The 21,242-nt window shown below is 32.9% G+C and overlaps 2 protein-coding genes across 2 annotated transcripts; one reads left to right on the top strand and one right to left on the bottom strand.

Annotated features, from left to right (window-relative positions):
• Positions 1-1,129: 1,129 nt before the first annotated feature.
• LOC112044882 (vacuolar protein sorting-associated protein 52 homolog) lies at positions 1,130-6,619 on the top strand. The gene is made up of 7 exons (XM_024080874.2): positions 1,130-1,524; positions 2,333-2,478; positions 3,224-3,791; positions 3,947-4,102; positions 4,621-4,739; positions 5,450-5,573; positions 5,985-6,619. Exons 1-7 carry the CDS (start codon positions 1,273-1,275, stop codon positions 6,612-6,614), a joined length of 1,995 nt encoding a protein of 664 aa, XP_023936642.2. The 5' UTR covers positions 1,130-1,272; the 3' UTR covers positions 6,615-6,619.
• Positions 6,608-19,790, bottom strand: LOC112051092 (uncharacterized). The gene is made up of 12 exons (XM_052891088.1): positions 19,597-19,790; positions 18,391-18,455; positions 17,507-17,645; positions 16,585-16,686; positions 15,740-15,905; positions 14,663-14,829; positions 13,779-13,821; positions 10,879-13,623; positions 9,713-10,240; positions 8,756-8,935; positions 7,971-8,222; positions 6,608-7,061 (listed from the first exon to the last, which is right to left on the bottom strand). Exons 1-12 carry the CDS (start codon positions 19,663-19,665, stop codon positions 6,865-6,867), a joined length of 4,653 nt encoding a protein of 1,550 aa, XP_052747048.1. The 5' UTR covers positions 19,666-19,790; the 3' UTR covers positions 6,608-6,864.
• Between the last annotated feature and the right edge of the window lie 1,452 nt (positions 19,791-21,242).

Raw genomic sequence — 21,242 nt, 5'->3', positions numbered from 1 at the left:
ATGATTTTAAATATTTAAAAACGTAAGACGCCATTTGTGTTAAATTTTGAAAAACAAAATAAGACAAAGTTTGACACATAAAAAACCAAATGTCAAGGAGAGGCGTGACGTTTGGTTTTTTATGTGTTTCACCGGCTGTGTTCTTAATTCTGTGGAATCTACAAAATCGATTTTGAAAATTCTTTTACCACTAAAATGCATGATAATTAAGAGTTTCATATATTTCATATGCTTTAATTAATCCCCTCTTCTCAAGGGAACGGGGGTGAAATCGCGGGGCGACGGCTAGTAGCTGATACCTTTTGAACAACATTTTATAAAAAATCAACACATTGATGTATTGATATTGATGGATTTTCATTCTGCATCTCTGTGAAGACTGTACACAGATAATTATTACATCAAGAAAGGACATGTCTCAATTTTGTATGGAGGTTTTGTGTTTTGTCTTTATTCCGAGTGTCAACTAAGCAGAACAAATTATTTTTATCTTAAAAGAACATGACAGGGCTTAAAACCCGAAATAAAAAAAAACCCGCATTTTTTTCATTAATTAAATAAAATTTAATTAATGAAAAAAATATGTTTTTTCATAAGCTGACAACATTGATTAAGAATTTTTATCATGGCAACATGCTTGTAACTCACACCCTGACAGATAATCAGTGATCTTCGCGTAGTAGCGTTCGTTTTTGGCACTTATAAAGTAATGGATATTTTTATTTTTTGTGTAATGCTTCTCTGTCTACGATTTAATGTTTATTTTACCTTGTGTCATATTGACATTTGACAATATTACATGACATTGACAGCCTACACCGGATATTAATTATATTCCAGGTTTGAACACTTTTACTGTATTGTTTAGGTTTAATTTGTAGACAAGGGATTCGCTCCCTTGAAACCAAAAATATTTATCAAATTATGCGGGTTCCGACAATTCTGAAAATAATTTTCTTAACAGCAATTTGTATCTTCTATCCGTAAAAATACGATCGACCTGCATAAAAATTATAAATATTAAAGGCCCATTTTAGGACATGTCCATTGACTTTATGATTCAACATCTACGCTATCTAATCTGTAACTGTCAATTGTATGTCACCGCAACTATCAACTGTCAGTGTCAACTGTCACTAGTGATTGATTTATAATTTCTGTAAAAAAATTCACTAAAACTAAATTGTAATTTGTAAATTAGTAATGTATTTGTAATAGTATTTTATATTAAAGTTTAATAGTATGTAAAAAATAATTCATCTGGTGATCAAAATGACTGAGAATAATGAAATGACTGAGATAATTGACAAAAATCTGGAAGATATTGAAATCCAAGAAGTTTTGAAAAATGGCACCGATTTACGAGAATACGCTCTACAAATCGATAAAAATATCAAAGAGGCTGAGAAAAACTCCGTGGCCGACTACTTGAAGGAAAGTGAAAATATCGCATCGCTGCACAACCAGATCGAAGACTGTGACGAAATTTTAGCTAAAATGGAAAGCATGTTGTTAGTATTCCAGGTTGGTATTGTTTGTTCCAAGTTCTAACTCTAAGAAGTCGACTACTATAACAAAGATAGATTTATTAATTATTATTATTTTATATGTATAGTTCTATGTTGAGCCGTGATAGCCCAGTGGAGAATCTCTGCCTTTGATTCAGAGGGTGTAAGATTTAATCCGGTCCGGAGCATGCACCTCCAACTTCTCAGTTATGCATTTATAAAAACTAAATATCACTTAACGCCGAACAGTAAGCCGAATATGGGTGGTTAATGATAGTTTATATTTCTGGAAGAGATAGCTATTTGGATTTAGCAATAAGTTCCAACATGCCATTTATAAAAAAAACTTAGTTGGCATTTAGGCTAGACCACAGGGAGAACATTTTATAATAGTGTTTTTGCATTGTTGTTCAGTTTTACACATCAATTCGCCTGTCACACGCTTGTCCTAACACTATATTTAAAGATAAATGTCCTAAAAATAAACTACTTTAAACATTCCAATTATATTTTAAGCATTACTTTTTCCTTAAAGTCTTTATGTACAATGTGCCTCAATGACAGTCACAAGGATTTGCCGAATGAAGGCGGCTCAGGATTGTGATGTTTGGAAGTCCCTACAAAAGGTCTATGTCCTGCAGTGGATGTTTATTGGCTGATATGATGATGATGATGACAATGGGATCCTCTGTAGACTTTGCTTATTCTATCTTAAAAACTTTCCACCACATCCTGTCAAGCAATTCTAAGCCCTGACCAAGAATCCCTTGATGGGATAAATTACAATCCTGCACTTAAAATTATTAAAATTATCTTTATTTTAGAATGACTTGGGCAGTATTAGTAATGAAATCATAAGTTTACAAAAGCGTTCAGTCAGTATGTCTGTTCAACTAACCAACAGACAAGCACTCAAAGGCCCCCTTGCATCATTTATTGAAGATATGGCTGTTTCAGAAACCCTTATATTGTGAGTATATTTTTAAAATGTTATTGTAAGTTACAAACAGAAAATAAAGACTAACAAAATTTCTCTATAATATAACTTTGTAATGATAGCAGATACAAGTTATTAGATAGCAGAATACAAATATTTAATGTACAATGTAATATGTACCATGTACATAAACTAGTAAGATAATATGATGAAAAGGCACATGAAAACTGATTTATCCTATTTATAAATGTGAAAGTTTGTATGGATGTTTGTTACTCTTTAACACTGCAACTACAGAACCGATTTAGCTGAATTTTAATTGGAAATAGATTTTACTCTGGATTAACACATAGTCTACTTTTCATCCACGAAAAAACCTTGGTTCCCGAGGTATTTGTGAAAACCTAAATTTCTCGCAGATAAAGTTGCATGCATCCGCCAGTTATTATATAAATCAAATGTAAATGAAGCACTTCCCTTGTTTATCAGTATGTTCCAATGTTCCCTGAAGATCCTTTGATGTGTTACTGAGACATATAAGCTAGTGTATTTTTATTTCTGCCAACATTACTTGCGATTAGGTGTGAGTGATGTCAACTGCTTGCTCAAACTGCTTTCTGATTAATCCCCTCTTGAGTACCATATTAGCAAAAATACCAGCACAGTTGTTGATTGTATTATGGGTTCAAATCTATATATTTAGCATATTAATTTCAAGAAAGAGGTTATGCTTTCAAATTTCTATAGTGTTAATTGTAATGACAACTTTTATTTTCAGTGGCATCAATAATGTTCCTGTTATTGATAAAGAGTTCATGGTGCAGCTAGCAATTTTAAACCAAAAATTGAATTTTGTTAAAGAACAAGACTTTAAAGAAACAAAAGCCTGTCACGATGTTAAAGATGTATTAGAAAAGTTAAAAATTAAATCTGTTTCTAAAATCAGAACCTACATTCTAGAACAAATATATAAATTCCGGAAACCAATGGCTAATTATCAAATTCCCCAGAATGCTATGTTAAAATATAAGTTTTTCTTTGAATTCATATTAGCAAATGAAAGAAATGTGGCACAAGAGATATGCAATGAATACATTGACACTCTAAGCAAAGTTTATTATTCCTATTTCAAGTCTTATGCCTCCAGGCTGGATAAGTTGAAATATGAAGAAGTTCCAACAAAAGATGATTTAATGGGAATTGAGGACGGTTCCAAAGGAGGCTTTTTCCAAAAGTCAAATTTGAAAAATAAAAGTACCATATTCACTATTGGTAACCGTGGTGATGTCTTGGCGCAAGAATTAGAAGCACCAATTATAGTGCCGCATGTGCAACAGAAAACAAAGGTATTAACAATATTGTTAATTAATAAAATTATTTTAACTTTGACAAACGTTTCAATATTTTTTAATGATATGTAATAATTTACTAATAAATTATTAATGATATAAACATATTCTTTTTTAATCATATTTTTTATGTAATACAATTTTTTTTTCAGTATTCATATGAAGCACTCTTCAGAAGTCTCCAATATGCTCTGGTAGACAATAGCTGCAGGGAGTATTTATTTACAACTGAATTCTTCCATGTGAAAGGAAGCCATGCACAGGAGTTGTTCGACAGAATACTGGGAAAAACTTTATCATTACTTGTGGTAATAAACTATAAATTACAAAGTATTTTGCATGAACAAAAATTACATATATATTTTACACTCCCAGAATAAAGAATAATCCAGAATGTCTTTACAAGCAGTGTGGTGAAACCCATGAAAAAAAAATGTCACGCATCTCCTTAACATCCACATATACAAACTTTTTTCGTAATTTGTATTTCAAGATTTAACCTAACCTAACAACAATTATTTGTTAGTTGCAGTGTGAAAGCAGGAAACCCTTACTTTTTCTATTTTTTTGTGTATCTTGTATTAACTAGTGTACGTTTTTTTTATAAATTAACCAATGAGGGAAGGAGATTACATAAATTAAAAAGTTAAAAACAAATAATCATTTAATACTGTTAGGCCGCAATTTAACTAGGCAACCTATGTGCAATGTGTCAATGTGATTATTTTCTTTCATTTATTTCTTATCCCAATTAAATTAATTTATTTATTTATTATATTTATTTCGTATGCCAGATCTCATACTATGTTTACTTGCTTTCTTTTAGAAAAATGTTGAGAACTATGTACTGGAGTGCTACGATTGCCTGGCTCTGTTTCTGTGTATACAATTGATAAACAGATACCGATGGATGTGCCACAAAAGAGCTGTGGCTGCGTTAGACAGGTCAGTTGTAATTTAATTGTTTTTCAGATAGCATAAGTATGGTGACAGTCGCCTGTATGACGTTCATAATACGCACGTGAATCGGGGCAAACTTTGAAGAGTGAAACGAATTGTCACCCGCACCACTCTACATGAAATGAATGTACTACAATGGGCTAGTTCACACTTTTTTTAATGGTCTTAAATAGTCCATTATCATTCTACTAGAATTACTGGATTGAAAAAAAAATTATCATCTTTTTTAGAATTATTTTGACGTTTATTTGAGACGTCATAAAATGAACGACAGCGTTGTTGACGTTTGGAGAATTTGAAAAATACATGATTTTTAAATTAAGAAATCCTTAACTTTTATCCTTAACTGCGGGTGCGCTTTATAGATAAAACGTAGTTGTAACCTATAACTGCTTTACCTTTGTAGATCCTGATCCTGTGAGAGAATACGGAGTTAGAATATAGCGTATAATAACTATGACACTAAGAGGCTAAACAGCCTATACCTACTGCCTATACTATATACCACACCACAAAATAACTTTGTGCTAAATTGCAACCAGCTATGTTTAGCTGTTCTGTCACAACATCCATTCATCCATCCATTTCTGTGTTTCCAATATTACTTAGCTAACTTTACTCAATAAACAGGCTTTTTGTTAGATATTTATTCAATATCTATTCCCTATTTGATAATAACAAATTTTTGTTTACAGTTATTGGGATTCATTACTTGCTTCACTGTGGCCCAGGTTGGAATATGTTTTAAAATTAAATATTCAGAGTGTTCGAGATTGTGATCCTGCTAAATTGTCTAATAAAGAAATGGGACCACATTATGTAAGTCATTAATCAGAGTTATATTAAAAGATCATAGTCATATATATTTCAATAAAGAAATAAATTGCACTACAAAACAATAAAGGAAAGTATGTACTACCATCAACTGCCTTGTTGGAGCAGATGCTTTGTGTCTTCAGAATTTGAGTTCCACATTAGGACTATGAAATAAGAGTTTTTCTTGCTACCAACAAATTTCTCAGCAGTCACCCCATAGTTAGGAAGTTGGTGATATTACACCCCCATGTACCTGTTAAGTCTTCAGTCTGTAATTTGAACATTATCACCCCACATCAGACAGCATGCTTCTTCAAATCCCCTCTGCTATACCTAAGAATGAATAGCCTGGCCTATAGAATGCAACTAGACTATTATAGAATGATTCTAATGACATCTGTATTTTTTTTTCAGATAACCAGAAGATATGCAGAATTTTCCGCCGCAATGCTGAGTTTGAGTGAACAGTTTCCTTCAGAAGAGCTGAGTAATTTACTGCTGGCTCTCCAAGATGAGGTTCACTGCTTCCTGCTTAAAATGGCGGCAGAATTCCCCCAAAGAATACAGCAATTGATATTTTTAATAAATAATTATGATATGGTTTTGAGTATATTAATGGAAAGGACACGAGATAATACGAAAGAAGCGGAAAGTTTCAGGGAACAATTGCAAGCTAGGAGCACTGAGTATGTCGAAGAGATACTGAGCCCGCATTTTGGTGAACTTATGCAGTTTGTAAAGGAAGGTGAACAGTTACTGGAAAGTGATAGGAAAACTGAATTGGCCAATTTGGAAAAAAAATCTATATCCCTTGTAACCTCTTTCACTGCAAGTTGGAAACAGAGCCTGGAAGAAATACATCGAGAAGTTCTGGTTTCCTTCCCTAACTTGGTTACTGGCTCTGGTTTATTGCAAATGGCGCTCACGAATTTCGTTCAATATTATCACAAATTTGTAAAACTTTTAACACCCAACGCTCGCACCCAACTTGTTAACATTCATGTTATAATGGTAGAGATAAAAAAATACAAAACAAATTATTAAATTTTTATGTTTTTTATTTACTGTTCCTAAAACGAGCATCAGGTAAGACTATTCACAGATCTCCTCTGATGCATTAGTACAAATTTTATTACATGATACAAAAGTTTTTACAAATAAAAATACACGTTAATTTTTTCTTACAATAAATCACAGAACTATCGGGAAACTTAAGAAAATAAGAGCCACTGAGTCACTTGGCTTAATTTTAAAATTAATTTTTACATGCTTATTCTAAACATTGAAAATTTTTTTACATTTTAGTTTTTGACAATATTTGCTTCCAAGTATTCAGTTTTTTCGTTCTAACATAGTCCCGCAAAAGTGCCTCTAATTCTGGAGAAACTTGTTTTGGCCGCCACAGAAGTAGCTCGCGGGTCACGCGACCAGGGTTGTGGTGATTGAGGTATATCAGACTTGTGAATATAGCTTCCTTCATGGCATCTGGTGCTGCAAAATAAAAAAATATGAATAAATAATGGGCTAGTTGCATCGATCTCCTATTAAAAAGTGGATGCACAATCAGCGACCAAAAAACGTCCCCACTCAATGAGTGGCAAACACAACTTCTTGGCACTCAATTCCAGCAGTCGCATTTGCAAATTCAACCTTAAACTTAATCCTTAAAGTTGAATTTGCTCTGAATTTGGGATTTTATTGAATATTCGACTATATTTAAAGACCTAAATGTAATTGTCCTTTTATTATAAGAGGTCAATGGCTATAGAGCAGCTACAGATGCTCTGCATACTCATAGTTATAAAAGGACTAAAGATTTCCATTAAAATAATGAAATAAGCAAGCAGCTGGCAGACTTGACTATCAATTAATTCATAAAATCATTTCAAATACTAAAGGAATTCGATTTGGAATGAAGAACACAAAGTGGATCGCGTGTGAACAGTGGCATTGTTGTCAATTCTTTTTAGATTTCCCTTTTAATAAAACAGACTGAAATGCATTATGTTACTATTTCGACATTAGTCTTTGTAGAACTACTTCAGAGATTGATGAAGAAAATTTATAAAAGTATTTGTGGGGATATTACTAGTGGAACTCCCTTTAACTTTTAAGTTCTCGACTTTACTTAACACCATATTATTGTAACAAAATCTGCCCCCCTATCCAAATGGCACGTCGATTCTCTTTCTACGATCGCTAATGCTTCGAAAACTAGAAAAATGTATGGGGATGACAGATCTGGTTCTGGATCACGTGACCTGTCGATAGCAAATGAACGATCATTCCCATACATCCTTCTAGTTTTCGAAGCGTTAGCGATCGTAGAAAGAAAATCGACGTGCCACTTGGCTAACTAAGCCTATATGAAACAAATGAACTTTGTTTTTGAATACTTACGATCTTGTTTAAGCATATCGAGCATGTAGTTGATAGAAATCTCCAAGTCAACTTTCATGTCAGCAGGGAACGGCTTGAGCAGCGCGCCCAGCGTCTGCACACAGAACAGCTTCGTCTTCAACGGCGTCTTGTCGCTCTCTATCAAGGGCATCAGCATATTTTTAACAATATTCTTGTGACACCATTTTGGTCCGTGCCGTTTTCCCAGCAGGATCAGCGCCATCCTCAACATTTTCTTCTCCAGTGGGATATCTGTGACAATAATAATTAAGCGGTTTTTATTTAGATTTATTGATTAATAGAATAATAACATATATTTTTTATTGGATGTCAATGATTAATACCTACATGTAATAATAATATTATATGATTGCAATTAATTAATAACAATACTATGTACTTTACATTAAGTCAAATCAATTGTAAAATTTTTGTGAAGATGAGAAAATAAAAAGGCTATTTATTTATTTATTATTTATATTGATTGATTATGCAACACGGCTAAAACTCACGTGATAAAAGTCGGAGTATGCCCGACTAGTTTAAAACCTATATGGGGCCCTTAGTCATGAGCTGGTTCTCGCAACGCAGAACCAGTTCATACTACTACACAATTTTTTTGATGTTTGTTATTGTCAGGAGAAGGTTCTTATGACACAAAAATTTAAAAAAGGGTAGGGGTAGTTAAAAGCTTGTTTCACGCGGATGAAGTCGCGGGTTTGCGCTAGTATTAGTATAGATTGTGCCGCCACGTTTGTTAGTACTTTACATCATAATAAAATTACCTCTAACTTCTTTGATGGCGTTTTTGAACATTTCCAAAATTTTCGGCTCATTCCAATCACCGAATTGATAGAAATATTTCTTATTCAATATATTTCTAATTTCTGTAACTCTATTATATTTATCTTCACACTTGTAGAAATGTAGAAGATAAACTAAACAGGTCACTAATGGACTTTTAGCTGTGAAGGAAAAAAAAACAATATTAGTATAATAACACTTCAAATAGGCTAGTTGACACTAAAAGGGTATGAGAAAAAAAATTAAAAAAGTTTTTGATACTTAAATACGTAATAATAATTATTTTGAATTTTTTTTGACAATAGGAACCAAAACGCTGTAGGCCATCATGGTCTATAGTTTACCTGTTTCATGACGCCACTTTAACACTAATCCTTAATCAAACAGAGTGTTTGACAAAAGTTATTAATTTGACGTATATTCCTTTAGTGATATCAAGTAACAACGTGACGTCACAAAATTGACGACAGCGTTTTTGATGTTTAGAAAAATTTTATAAATTATCTATGAAATCCTTAACTTTTATTAATTGATATCGATTTACTACAGACCCTTATTCCATGTACTAGACGAAATTAATATTATATTTACTGACGGTCTCCGTGGCGCAGTGGCATGCGTGGTGGATTTACAAGACGGAAGTCCTGGGTTCGATCCCCGGCTGGGCCGATTGAGGTTTTCTTAATTGGTGCAGGTCTGGCTGGTGGGAGGCATTGGCCGTGGCTAGTTACCACCCTACCGGCATAGACGTACCGTCAAGCGATTTAGCGTTCCGGTATGATGCCGTGTTGAAACCGAAAGGGGTGTGGATTTGCATCCTCCTCCAAACAAGTTAGCCCGCTTCCATCTTAGATTGCATCATCATTTACCATCAGGCGAGATTGTAGTCAAGGGCTAACTTGTAAAGAAAAAAAATTGATATGAGTCAATTTACTCACCAATCCCCATGTGCGCTAGAGGCAATATATGCATCCACACATCCAAGCACTGCTTGATGAGTGGAACTACTTTGAATTGAAGACAATACATGGCATCCAGCAGGAAGAGTCTCAATCGACTCTTCAATCCAAAATATCGACATAATAGTGCATAAACATGCGATAAACTTTCTATAACATCAAAATCGGGTGATCTATTCAATTGAAATAGTGAAAATTCTATGTAATTGAGGACCATATTGACTGTGTTCGGGGATTTCGTCTCCATTTGCCTCACTATATACAACACGACTTGTTCAGACTTGGTCATCGGTGGTGCAGGAGGAGAATTCACTTTGTTGTATAGTTCAGTTTTTCTATCTGGATCCTTTAAATATGCCATGAATCCTAACATGAAGTGCTTCGGATCCCAGCTTAGTACCTCATCAACTAGTTTTTTCAGAGCCAGCTTTACTTTAGGAACAGGCAATTCATTTATTGAGGCAATGCGTTCCTCCAACTTTTTGCCGAGATTATTTATAACATTATCTGAAAGTACATAAATTGTATGATTTATATATGTACACGATAGATTATAATATACCGAAAAATAACACGTTAAATTGGAACCAGTATTTTCAGTTCACAATATGACGGCAGATTATATCACGAGTGAGATTATACACTAACGTATTTTACACCATAATCGTAACATATATATTTTATTGCACAAAGAACAACAATAACAAAACAAGAAAACATAGCAAACAAGTATGTGCAAAGGCTGTCTTATTGCTTATTGCAATATCTGCTACTAGACAATGAAAGTCCTTCATTTTTCAAGTTATATTTTTAAAAACAGGTGTATTACCAGAAAAATACTAAAAATGATAATTCAAGTTTTTCCAAAATTCTACTGGGTTAAAAAAGGGGTTGAAGTTTTTTCAATGTAAATCGTAAACGTTTGAGTTACATTTTTGAATAATTAGTGGACTGGATTAGTTACTATATAAAACATGCGAAAATAATCATAGAAGGGGGTGAAATAGGGGTTGAAAGTTTACATCGAGTTTCACGCGGACGTAGTTAGAGTAGTTGCGGCGTTAAAGAGTAACAAACATCCAAACATCCATACAAACATTCGCGTTTATAATATTAGTGGGATGATATACTATATTTTGACTTACCAGAAACTTTTTCGTTTGGAGACTTCCTCTCTCCTCGACCATGTTTCTCTAACATCTTACAAAGAATACTTTGTTTTGGATGATTAATATCATTATCTAGCGGATCAATAGAAACTTCTTCATTTTTTTGTGTTTTTCTATTCACATATGATGAGCCTTGATCCTGAATATTACTTGATGCTATAATACTGCCAGTTATGTTATTTGTTTCATTTTCAGTCTGGAATATTGTTATATCATCAATTTTACTAAGTACAACAGAGACATCTTTAATGCAATGAGTGTAATTTTGTTTCAAGTTTTCAATTCTGGATATCCTTCTGTCTTGAATTTTATTTGATACAGTTCCATTATCATTTATGTTCTGTTCGTCATTGGTATTGGATAATTTACGTTTTCTATTTCTAGTACGTGTATCATTTAATGAAGTATTTGGTGCATCAGCTATGTTGTTGACATTATCGTTTACGTATTGTTTTTCGTCTCTACTATTACGCTTTCTTCTTGTACAAAATGGCGTATCAGAAATTAGTTCTTCGTTTCCGCTCAATGGTGTTTTCTCTACACAATCTAAATCAACCGTGTTTCGGTTGTGATAGCTACGTAATACTCTTTTATTTCCACCTGCTCGAGTATCGGTGGATATGCTATTTATTATTTTCTTTTTTTCTTCAGATTCACTCGAATCTCTTTTACTTGTTTCAGTACAAACAGGTGAACTAATGCTCAACTTTTGACTGCGACTTCTAGTTCTTATAGTCGATAGTGGCTCATCATCTAAACTTTCAATTGATTGTGTACGTTTTTCAATGAAATTCTGTTGGTCATTTGATTTCCGTCGTAGATTTCGTTTAGCAATCGACTGATCTAAACATTCTTCGTCGATTTTACAATCGTTTTTATCTTTAACAGTTTTTCTAACTTTTCTAGTTATACGTTTTTTATTTACTGAATCTTTTTCTTTTATTTTTATTTCTGCCATAACTTTTGCTGCGTTTTCGTAAGCAGATTTATTATTCAATATTGTTGTCGCATCCACTCGGGGTAAATTACTTGCTGGTGTCAATATGTGCTTACGTCTTGTTTTGCGGGTAACTATTTCGGCCTTTGAAATTTTTGATTTGGGCAGTAGTTTTTTCTTAAATTTGTCTAACTTACTTAATTTATTATGTTTTTTCTTTTTGTAACCACCACATTCTATAGGCGACATATTTGTGGTAGTATGAACACCATTATTTATTATTATATCACTCTCACTGTCGCTTCTTAAATCTTCTTCGAATGTTATAGCTTCACAGCTGTCATTTTTAGCGTTATGGACATCATTGTTTAAGCTTCCAGAACTTAATTCATTTTCGACGGTTTCAATAACTACAAACGACTCGCTGACATTTAACGAAGGTGCTTCTTCCGAAATATCGTGACTAATTGAGGCAGTTTGTACTGTATTATCTGTACAGTTGTTTTCATCTGGTTCTGTTATCGAAGATAGTTCGTTTCTTAAACTGTTTGAAACATCAAAGTCAGTGTGTCTAGTTTCTTTATTTACATTATTGCTGTCATCATCATTAGGATATATTATAATTGTTTCTTGACTAGTATCATCGAATATTTCAGCAGGTACATCAATATCTCGTTCATTACAAATATTTTCTTTAGAGTTAATGGCCAGAATTATTTTTTTCATCCAAGATGTCATACCCATAACATGTTTTGAGAGATTAGCCACTTCTTTATGTAAACTTTTATTATCCTCTCTCAATTTCAAAGACTCACGACAAATACTGTGTTCTCTAGATGTTTCGGGTACATTTTCGACCAGGTTTTGCGCTTTTCTTCTCTCGTCCTTACGCATTTTCACTGGAGTATCAGGAATTGGTGTTATGAATCTTTGACTGAGTCGCATACTACTTAATATCATATCAATTTCATCATCATTACTATGATCATCACAAACTTTTTTGCTATTATTTCTTTCCAAACATTTCCTTTCTTCAATTGTTTTTCCACTTATTTCAAGCTCACCATGAGTTTCTAAGTTATCTATTACTGTATGTTTCCCATTTGAATTTGGCATACTTACTGAGTCTTCATTAAATATACAACGTTCTTTTCTGTTACTTATATCAATCGTAAAATTATCAGTAACATTACTTGTTTGACAATCTGCATCCGCCGTGCCAACTGTGCTAGTTTCATTCAGTTCTACACATTCTTCAAACATTAACGGACTAGTTGCTACATGGACTTTTTCACAGTCAATATCAGTTTTATTTAGTTCCACACATTTTTCAAATAATACCGGACTAGTTGCTATATGTACTTTTTCCATGTCTTTAATTGGACTTGTTCCAATATCAATTAATTTTCTTTTTTCTTTAATAGTAACAATTTCATTACTTAGAGGAATTTCATTAATATAATACTCCGTATTTGGATCAGATTCATTTGGGAAAAGCGTATTACTATCGGTGAGTAAAGCTACATCATCGAATATAAGGGGACTTGTTGCTACATGAACTACTTCGTGAATACTGTTTGGGTTGGTACCTGAATCTATTAAAATCTTTTTTTCTTTTGTTTTACCAAGTCTGGGTATATTCTCTGGACTATCGTTATTAAAGTAATCAGGACTACTAAAACATTTATCGCCATCTGAAAATGCTAAAGACGATCCACACCCTGTATCTTCACTTACTATTTCATTGCTACAATCCGAGTCATTTTCATTGAATTGTATCAAATCTGTAATCAAGTCATAAGTTAAATCATAATCAATTCATAATAATTATATTATACTCGTATATTTCCAAATTTAAATAAAGCTCGAGACAATTGAATTAATATTTACATTTTTGTATATAGCTACATTATAGTAAAATCAGAGCATGAAACCTCACCTTTCTTGATAGCCATTTCTATTTTGGTTGTCTCTAAAATATTCTGTAAAAAAGAAGTTTATTGAATTAGTTTTACAATGCTTGGTGTGTTTGTGTGTGATAGTGAAGTGTTTTATATTTCTGAATGAACTAAGATCCTACTCCGAGTTAAAGGAAGTAAAAATATTCAAAATTTATTTTAATTTTTATTGCTACCTAAGTGACGGAGCATTTGGCAAGCAAGAAAATCTATTAAAATGTGGATGCACAATCAGCAACCAAAAAACGTCCACACTCAATGAGTGCCAAACAACTTCTCGGCTCTCAATTCAAGTAGTCGCATTTACAAATTTAACCTTAAACACAATCCTTAAAGTTGAATTTGCTGTGAATTTGGAATTTTATTTAATATTGGACTATATTTAAAGGCCTTTAGGTATAATTTTCTTTACCAATAAATCTAAAATTGTCAAAGCAGAATTGGCCAGTTTTTAAGGGAAATTTTCTACATGATTGTGCGTCTTTTTATTTCAAGAGGATTGACCTCTTGTAATAAAAGGACGCCACTGCCAATGACACTACTTCTTTATTTATCATATTTTCGTCTTTACTAACATCTAACATGATTATATCAACAAGGTAATAGTGAAACATGTGATATTGTGGTCCTATGAACTCTTGCTCATTTAGGTTTGACTGTAATTCATTTAAAATTTCGAGATTCTTTTTAAATCTAGTTTTGATTTAAATAATAAATCTTATATTAATGACCTCAAATATAAAAATCTTAATATTACACATTGTAAATCATTTTAAATGGATATGTGGTAATAAAGTGAAATCAGCACTACTATTTACATAGCAAACGTTTTAAAATTGAGTATGTAATAGAAAAAAATATATACTTTTTCAATTGTTTTTGCTGCACAGTCCTCCAGAGATGTTATCAAGGGTGACTGTGGTGGATCATCAAAGAAATCACAGCTGTCATCGGATGAAGAATCATCTTCACTGCTGACTTCCGTAAAATCATATTTGCGTAATAATTCTTTGTGACGATTACGCAACTTTTCTGTAAAAAAAACAAAGAAATTTTAAAATCAACCAAATACATGCTATAATATATAGTAATATAAAGAAATAAAAAGTGCAATGCAAATACAAATAACTGATGGTCTGATAGTAAGCTATTTGAGAACAACACGAAAATGCTAGAAATATATCTACAACTAATACTATATATAAGTATATGCTATATATCAGTGGTCATTTTGTCAAGTAATGGGGTAAAAAACTTATTTTACTTTATTGTAAACTAAAATGGGCCAAATGGCCATCATATGGACAGAGAGAAATACTAGAGACTGGGACTTGTAACCACGGGTGTAGTTAAGAAAACTTGTTTTTGCAAATTACACAAAAAACATAATGTTGAAAACTAACGATCCCAGTCAAGCTTTTCTTTGACTTATGTGCAAGTCTTCCCTAACCCTACCCTTTTCCCCAACTCCTACCATACCCTAAAAAAACTCTCTGTAAAAACCATCGTCGAACTTCAAGGAATTTTCTAAAAAAATAATTAACTTAATTGGTTCAGCCGTTTTTGAGATTTGCGCATTTCATACATTCATTTTGTATATATAGATGCAGTAGCAGAAATTATGTAAATAATTCGCATAATATGCATTATAAAGTAATATAAAACTATTTTCCATAATAAATTGGTCAAGCTTTCTAGTTCTGTTGTAGTGGTAAAATTCTTTTAAAAGTGTTATTTGCGAGTGTCATATGCTATATTTTATCCCTGTATGCTCACGGGAACGGGAACTACGAGGGTTTAACCACAGGGCGTCGGCTAGTTTTAAAAAATTAAGCATGATTTTCTACCTTCAATTTTAATTTGTTTCTTGATAAACATTGCACATCAAATTTGGCTTTAGTATAGAAGCTAAATATTTTTTATTTTGACACGAGGTACTTACTTTTACCCAAGGCTATGTCGTTCAGAAGACGCATATGTTTAAGCAGAGCCTTATTTTCTTTCTGTATGGAAGAGAGGTTTGCTTGGTAATCTTCAGAACTACTTTTCTCCAAGTTTTTCTCAACTTTAAGCGCCTCAATAACGGATTCATGTTCTTTTATTAATAGCTGTAAAAACAAAACATTGATTGAAAAATAGCTTTTCACAAAATTTATTATTTTATTCCTATTTTTTTTTTTAATTACAGTTTTTTTGAAAAGGTAGAATCTATTGTAATCATTTTCATTAGCATATTTAAGTTTCATCCAAACTGGAACTGTTAAGTTGCTCTTCAAAGTAAGACCTGCCTTCCGAAACGGTGATAGGCTTTAGTCAACCTTGATGTTTCAAAAGTGCTTGTAAAGTAAGCCTTCTTGAAATAAATGAATTTTTAATTTTTTGAATTTTAATTGTTCCAAGGTAATTTATTTTCATTAATTTCAGAACAATAATAATCATTATAAGGTGTGAAGTGACAAGCGATTTATAGTTATAATTTTTTTAATTTATTGCTATAAATCGCAATTTTAATTTATTGGTAGGTAAAGGTCACATCCAGTATGGCTTACAGTTCATGCGCTGTAACATGGTGTGGATGACAGTTCATTTCACTCTTGAAAGTATGCTGCGATTCACGATAATAGTACGTAATATGAACGTCATAAAGTCAAATGTCACCCGCACCATGCTACATCGCACAAACAGTAAGTATAGCTAGTGTCACAGAGGCACAGACTCTTCATGGTTTTTGCATCACCTCGTCCGTCGCCCCCCTTCCTTATGCAGCAATCTACAAATGACACTTACTTGGAGTTGATTCACATAAGATTTCAACCCGTCATACTGATTTTGTGCTACTGTGTACTTCGAGTTTAGCTCTTCATTCTGACTATTTAACATTTCCATAGCCTGAAAAAAAAATGATATTTCTAAAAAATGTGTTGGAGTAAATAAAATCAAAAATCTAACTTTTTTTAAGCATCATATTTGATTGTTTAATAGATTTGTAATAGTTGAAAATTTTTCAAAAGCTTTATTCAACCTCCTCAAGAGGTTCTGTACTTTATGTAATGCAATTAATAAAAATACAATTTACTCAAAAACTTGTAATTTAAATTAAATAGGATATTTGTTATTTACAATCCAACTAATAAAAATACAATTTACTCGAAAACTTGTAATTCAAATTAAACAGGATATTTGTTATTTACATGCATATTTTCAGAGGATTATGGGATACTTAAATGTACTTGAGATCCGTGATAGCCCAGTGGATATGACCTCTGCCTCCGAGTCCGGAGGGTGTGGGTTCGAATCCGGTCCGGGGCATGCACCTCCAACTTTTCAGTTGTGTGCATTTTAAGAAATTAAATATCATGTATCTTAATCGGTGAAGGAAAACATTGTGAGGAAACCTGCATACCAGAGAATTATCTTAATTCTCTGCGTGTGTGAAGTCTACCAATCCGCATTGGGCCAGCGTGGTGGACTATTGGCCTTACCCCTCTCATTCTGAGAGGAGACTCAAGCTCAGCAGTGAGCCGAATATGGGTTGATGACGTGAATGTAGTTTGGTTTTCATTGAAAATAACTGTAGACATTGTGTCACTCTCAATCCCTTTGCTACCTACTATTTTGGGCAAAGCAAATTAGATCAATTTGACCCTCATCTATTGTTTTTTATTTTCAAAAAATATAAGAAAATACATAAATAATTTAAATGACATACCTTTTCTAATTGTGTACATTTCTCTAAAGCTTCTTGATAGTTTATACACACTTGTTTACATTCTTCTTTTGCAGTAAGAAGTACAACCTCATTTTGTTCCCATTTTTCTCTTTGTGCATAGAATTTTTTAATCAATGCACTGAAAAGCAAATGACACTTTGTAACATACAATCATTAATTTATACTATATAAAGGCTTTTACATGTATTTTCATGCTGCTGAAAGCTGGACATTTGTATAAAATGTGTGGATAAAACTGAAAACACTCAATTGACTAACAAGTGGTCAATCAAAAGGAAAAAAAGAAATAATTCAACACAGGACTCAAACCCAAGAATGAACCACATTACAGATACTAAAATAGGTAGAATTAATATTTAAAGTGTTTTTCAGATAGCATGGGTATGGTGACAGTTGCCTGTATGACGTCCATAATATCATCGTGAATCAAGGCAAATTTACAAGAGTGAAACGAACTACACTTCACCATCCTACATGAAACAAACTGTTTTTTTTCTTTCTTGATATCTGTGATCAGTCGTTAGACTATAAGCAGGTGAGTTCTGTGACTTAGGGACAGTTTCTGACAGGAGAGCCAGAGCTCTGCCATCAACTACTCATCGAGCACGTCAGCTTGCTTCAGGCGCTTGATTCGCGGCGCTACCACCAGTGAGTTAGCGAGGCGATTGGGATGTCGGGTTAGCCTTTCTTTATGCTTTCTACAGTTGTTTTTGATTTCCTCAAAGATAGTTGGCATTTCCAGATATTGTTGGGTTTCATCGTTGCGAGTAAACCAAGGGGCATTAGTGAAAAAAGTCATCAATGAAACAAACTGTAATCTTTAAAATTACTAAGGAATAGAATAAGAAAAATGATTTACTTACTCAATAGCTATAGCTTTCTTCTTCGTTATCAAAATTTGCCGCCGCTGTTTGTCGACCCTGGACTCCTGAAACCAAAAACCAAGTCATTTACGAATATTTTTGACTTCATTTGTCATTTTCTATTCACATCTTATATGGAAGAAACATCTTTAATTTGATAAATTAGGAATATAGTTTCTGACAGCAGAGTACTAGCGGACGCCCGCTACTTCTTACGCATGATATTCAGCAAATCCTGTGGGAACCATAGATTTTTTTTTGGAGATAAGAGTAGATTTTATCATGCTCCATGAGCCTCCTCTATCTTCCAGTGAAAATCCCGTTAGAATCGGTTCAGCTGTTCCTAAGATTAGCCCAGACAAACAGACAGAAAGACTGAAAAAAAAAAAGCTAGGTAGTGGTTTGGTATTATGTAAATGACTATAAGCACTTGAGAAGACACAGTTATCTGAAACAATCAGACTCGTCAGTTTTATCTACACTTTTTTTTACTTTTCATTGTAATTATGTATCTGCGATCAGTCATTAGACTATAAGCAGGTGAGTTCTGTGACTTAGGGACGGTTTCTGACAGGAGAGCCAGAGCTTTGCCATCAACTACTCATCGAGCACGTCAGCTCACTTCAGGCGTTTGATTTGCGGCGCTATCATCAATGAGCTAGCGAGGCGATTGGGATTCTAAATGTGAAAGTTTGATAAATTAAAATAAAGAGCTATGTCACAAATTTTATCTTTCTAATACAGTGAACCTATTCATTAGGGTACAAATTCAATCAAGATTTAAAATAAATATTTTACACAAAATGTCATGCACATCTTACACATAACCATAAAATAATTATACCTAACATATTTTTACAAAATATCTAGAAATTGTTTCTATGTCCTATAACTTCAGACTCAAATAAGCAAAATCTTGTACATTAATATGTTGTTGCTGTGTATACTAAAATGATTTTTTTTTGTATTAAATTACAATAACACAGATATATTGAGTCTCAGTTGTATCATTATAAAATTTTAATGTGTAACTATAGTGATCACAGTATTAAAAAAATTGTGTGCATTCAGGACTTTAAATACATATCTGGCCATTAGAAATATTCCACCAAAGCTAAAAATAGAGTTAATTTTTGTGTAAAAGTATTACAAAATAGCAATTTAAATTGAAAATAGTGGCTGTTGACAATATAACCTAACCCTTACCGCGTTAACCGATGGCTGAAGAAAATTGATATCGAAATCGAACACTGACTCTTCAAAGGTAGCACTCATTTTGAATAAAATTTAAAAACACAATTATATTTATTTGCTTTCGCTATCACATTGTAATTAATTTATTTATTACAATTGCAACCAAAACACATAGACCGGCGCCGGCGCGCAAACCACAGACAAAAAATTTAAATAAAAATAAAGGCGAACCCAGTGTTACCAACTCTCTAAAATATTTATCCCTAAAGTTTATGTCAAAAACCCCTAAAATCGCCTTAATTATTGAGTTGTCCCTCTAAAATATAAATTCATAATAATTAAGAAATAATATGCTGTAAAATGTTTCAAAAGTCTATATTTAATACAGACAAAATATTACGTCTTTATCTGAAGATTCAGATTTTTTGAAATCATACATGTTGACAATGAATGAATTTAACAATTGTTTTTATTCGATGAAATTTGCCGCCAGTTGCCTCAGAGTGGTTATAGAATAACGTATTATATATCGTTATAAGTCGCTAGGTCAAGAAAGAAATATTAAAATTATCATCAATTTAAAAATATTAAAGAGTCAAAAAATTCCTGAAAATACCCCTAAAAATTTCAGACCCCTAAAAAAATCCCATTTCACTTATTTGCCCCCTAAATCTGGCGAGAAAACCCCAAAGTTGGGAACCCTGGGCGAACCCGCGCCCCGCGCAGGCACACAGCCAAGGAACATATTTACTCTGTGCTATCAGTGCACAGATTAGGCTAACATCATAGATACCCAAAGATAAAAGAGGATAAGTGACAAGTAAAAATAAATATTCTTGAGGCTTCCGGTAGCCATGTTTGATCGGATTGTTAAATAAGCTCACAGACGAAAAATGAAGATTAAGCTATAAAAGGTGTCAAGCTAATATGGCTGTCATATTACCAAAGTAGTCTGTACAACCTATAAAGCCTAATTCGGACTACTTTAGTCTTAAAGTCGAGTACAAACAATTTTTGGATTTACCACCCAAATTCGTATTCGACTAAAATTCTAAAGTAGTCAAAACCGACAGGTCGTAAAGTAGTCTGTACGGCCTCTAAACGACGACAGATACTATTTAATCGTCTATTACTTTATATATCTACAGTTTAGCTTTAAAAGGCTATTTGCCTACCTACTGTACAAAACTTAGAACATTTTTTGCATATAGGCAGTTTAGATGCCTAGAAACTGTAATCACATTTTTATTTGTGAAAATAATCTCGTAATTGTAATATTTTTAAAAAAACAAAATTTTATTTTTATCACGTCACCGCAAACGCCAATCATAACCTGTGACGTTATTCGCTACAAGGCATCGGTTTGTGATTGGCGCTTGCGGTGACGTCACTACAGCGCATGAACTATAACACAAATAAAGCGATACTAAGGCCTTACGATCAGCGAAAAAGTAACAATGTTACGACCTCTGCATTAGAAGATGCTGCTTTTTCTTTATAGCGAAAAGTGTAAAGCCATCTTCATACTGTAAATATAAACATTTCGGATTTTAAACAAACTTTTTAATTGTCAGACTGCCAAAATTAATATGCATAGGGTAAAGTTTGGCTAATGAAAGTAGAGACTGAAATTGCCCGGTTAATTCATAAAAATATCT

This window comes from Bicyclus anynana, chromosome 3 (genome assembly GCF_947172395.1).
Source record: "Bicyclus anynana chromosome 3, ilBicAnyn1.1, whole genome shotgun sequence".
Classification (NCBI taxonomy): Eukaryota; Metazoa; Arthropoda; class Insecta; order Lepidoptera; family Nymphalidae; genus Bicyclus; species Bicyclus anynana.
Note: the sequence above shows the minus strand (reverse complement) of the source record. Positions and strands in the feature narration are given on the sequence as shown.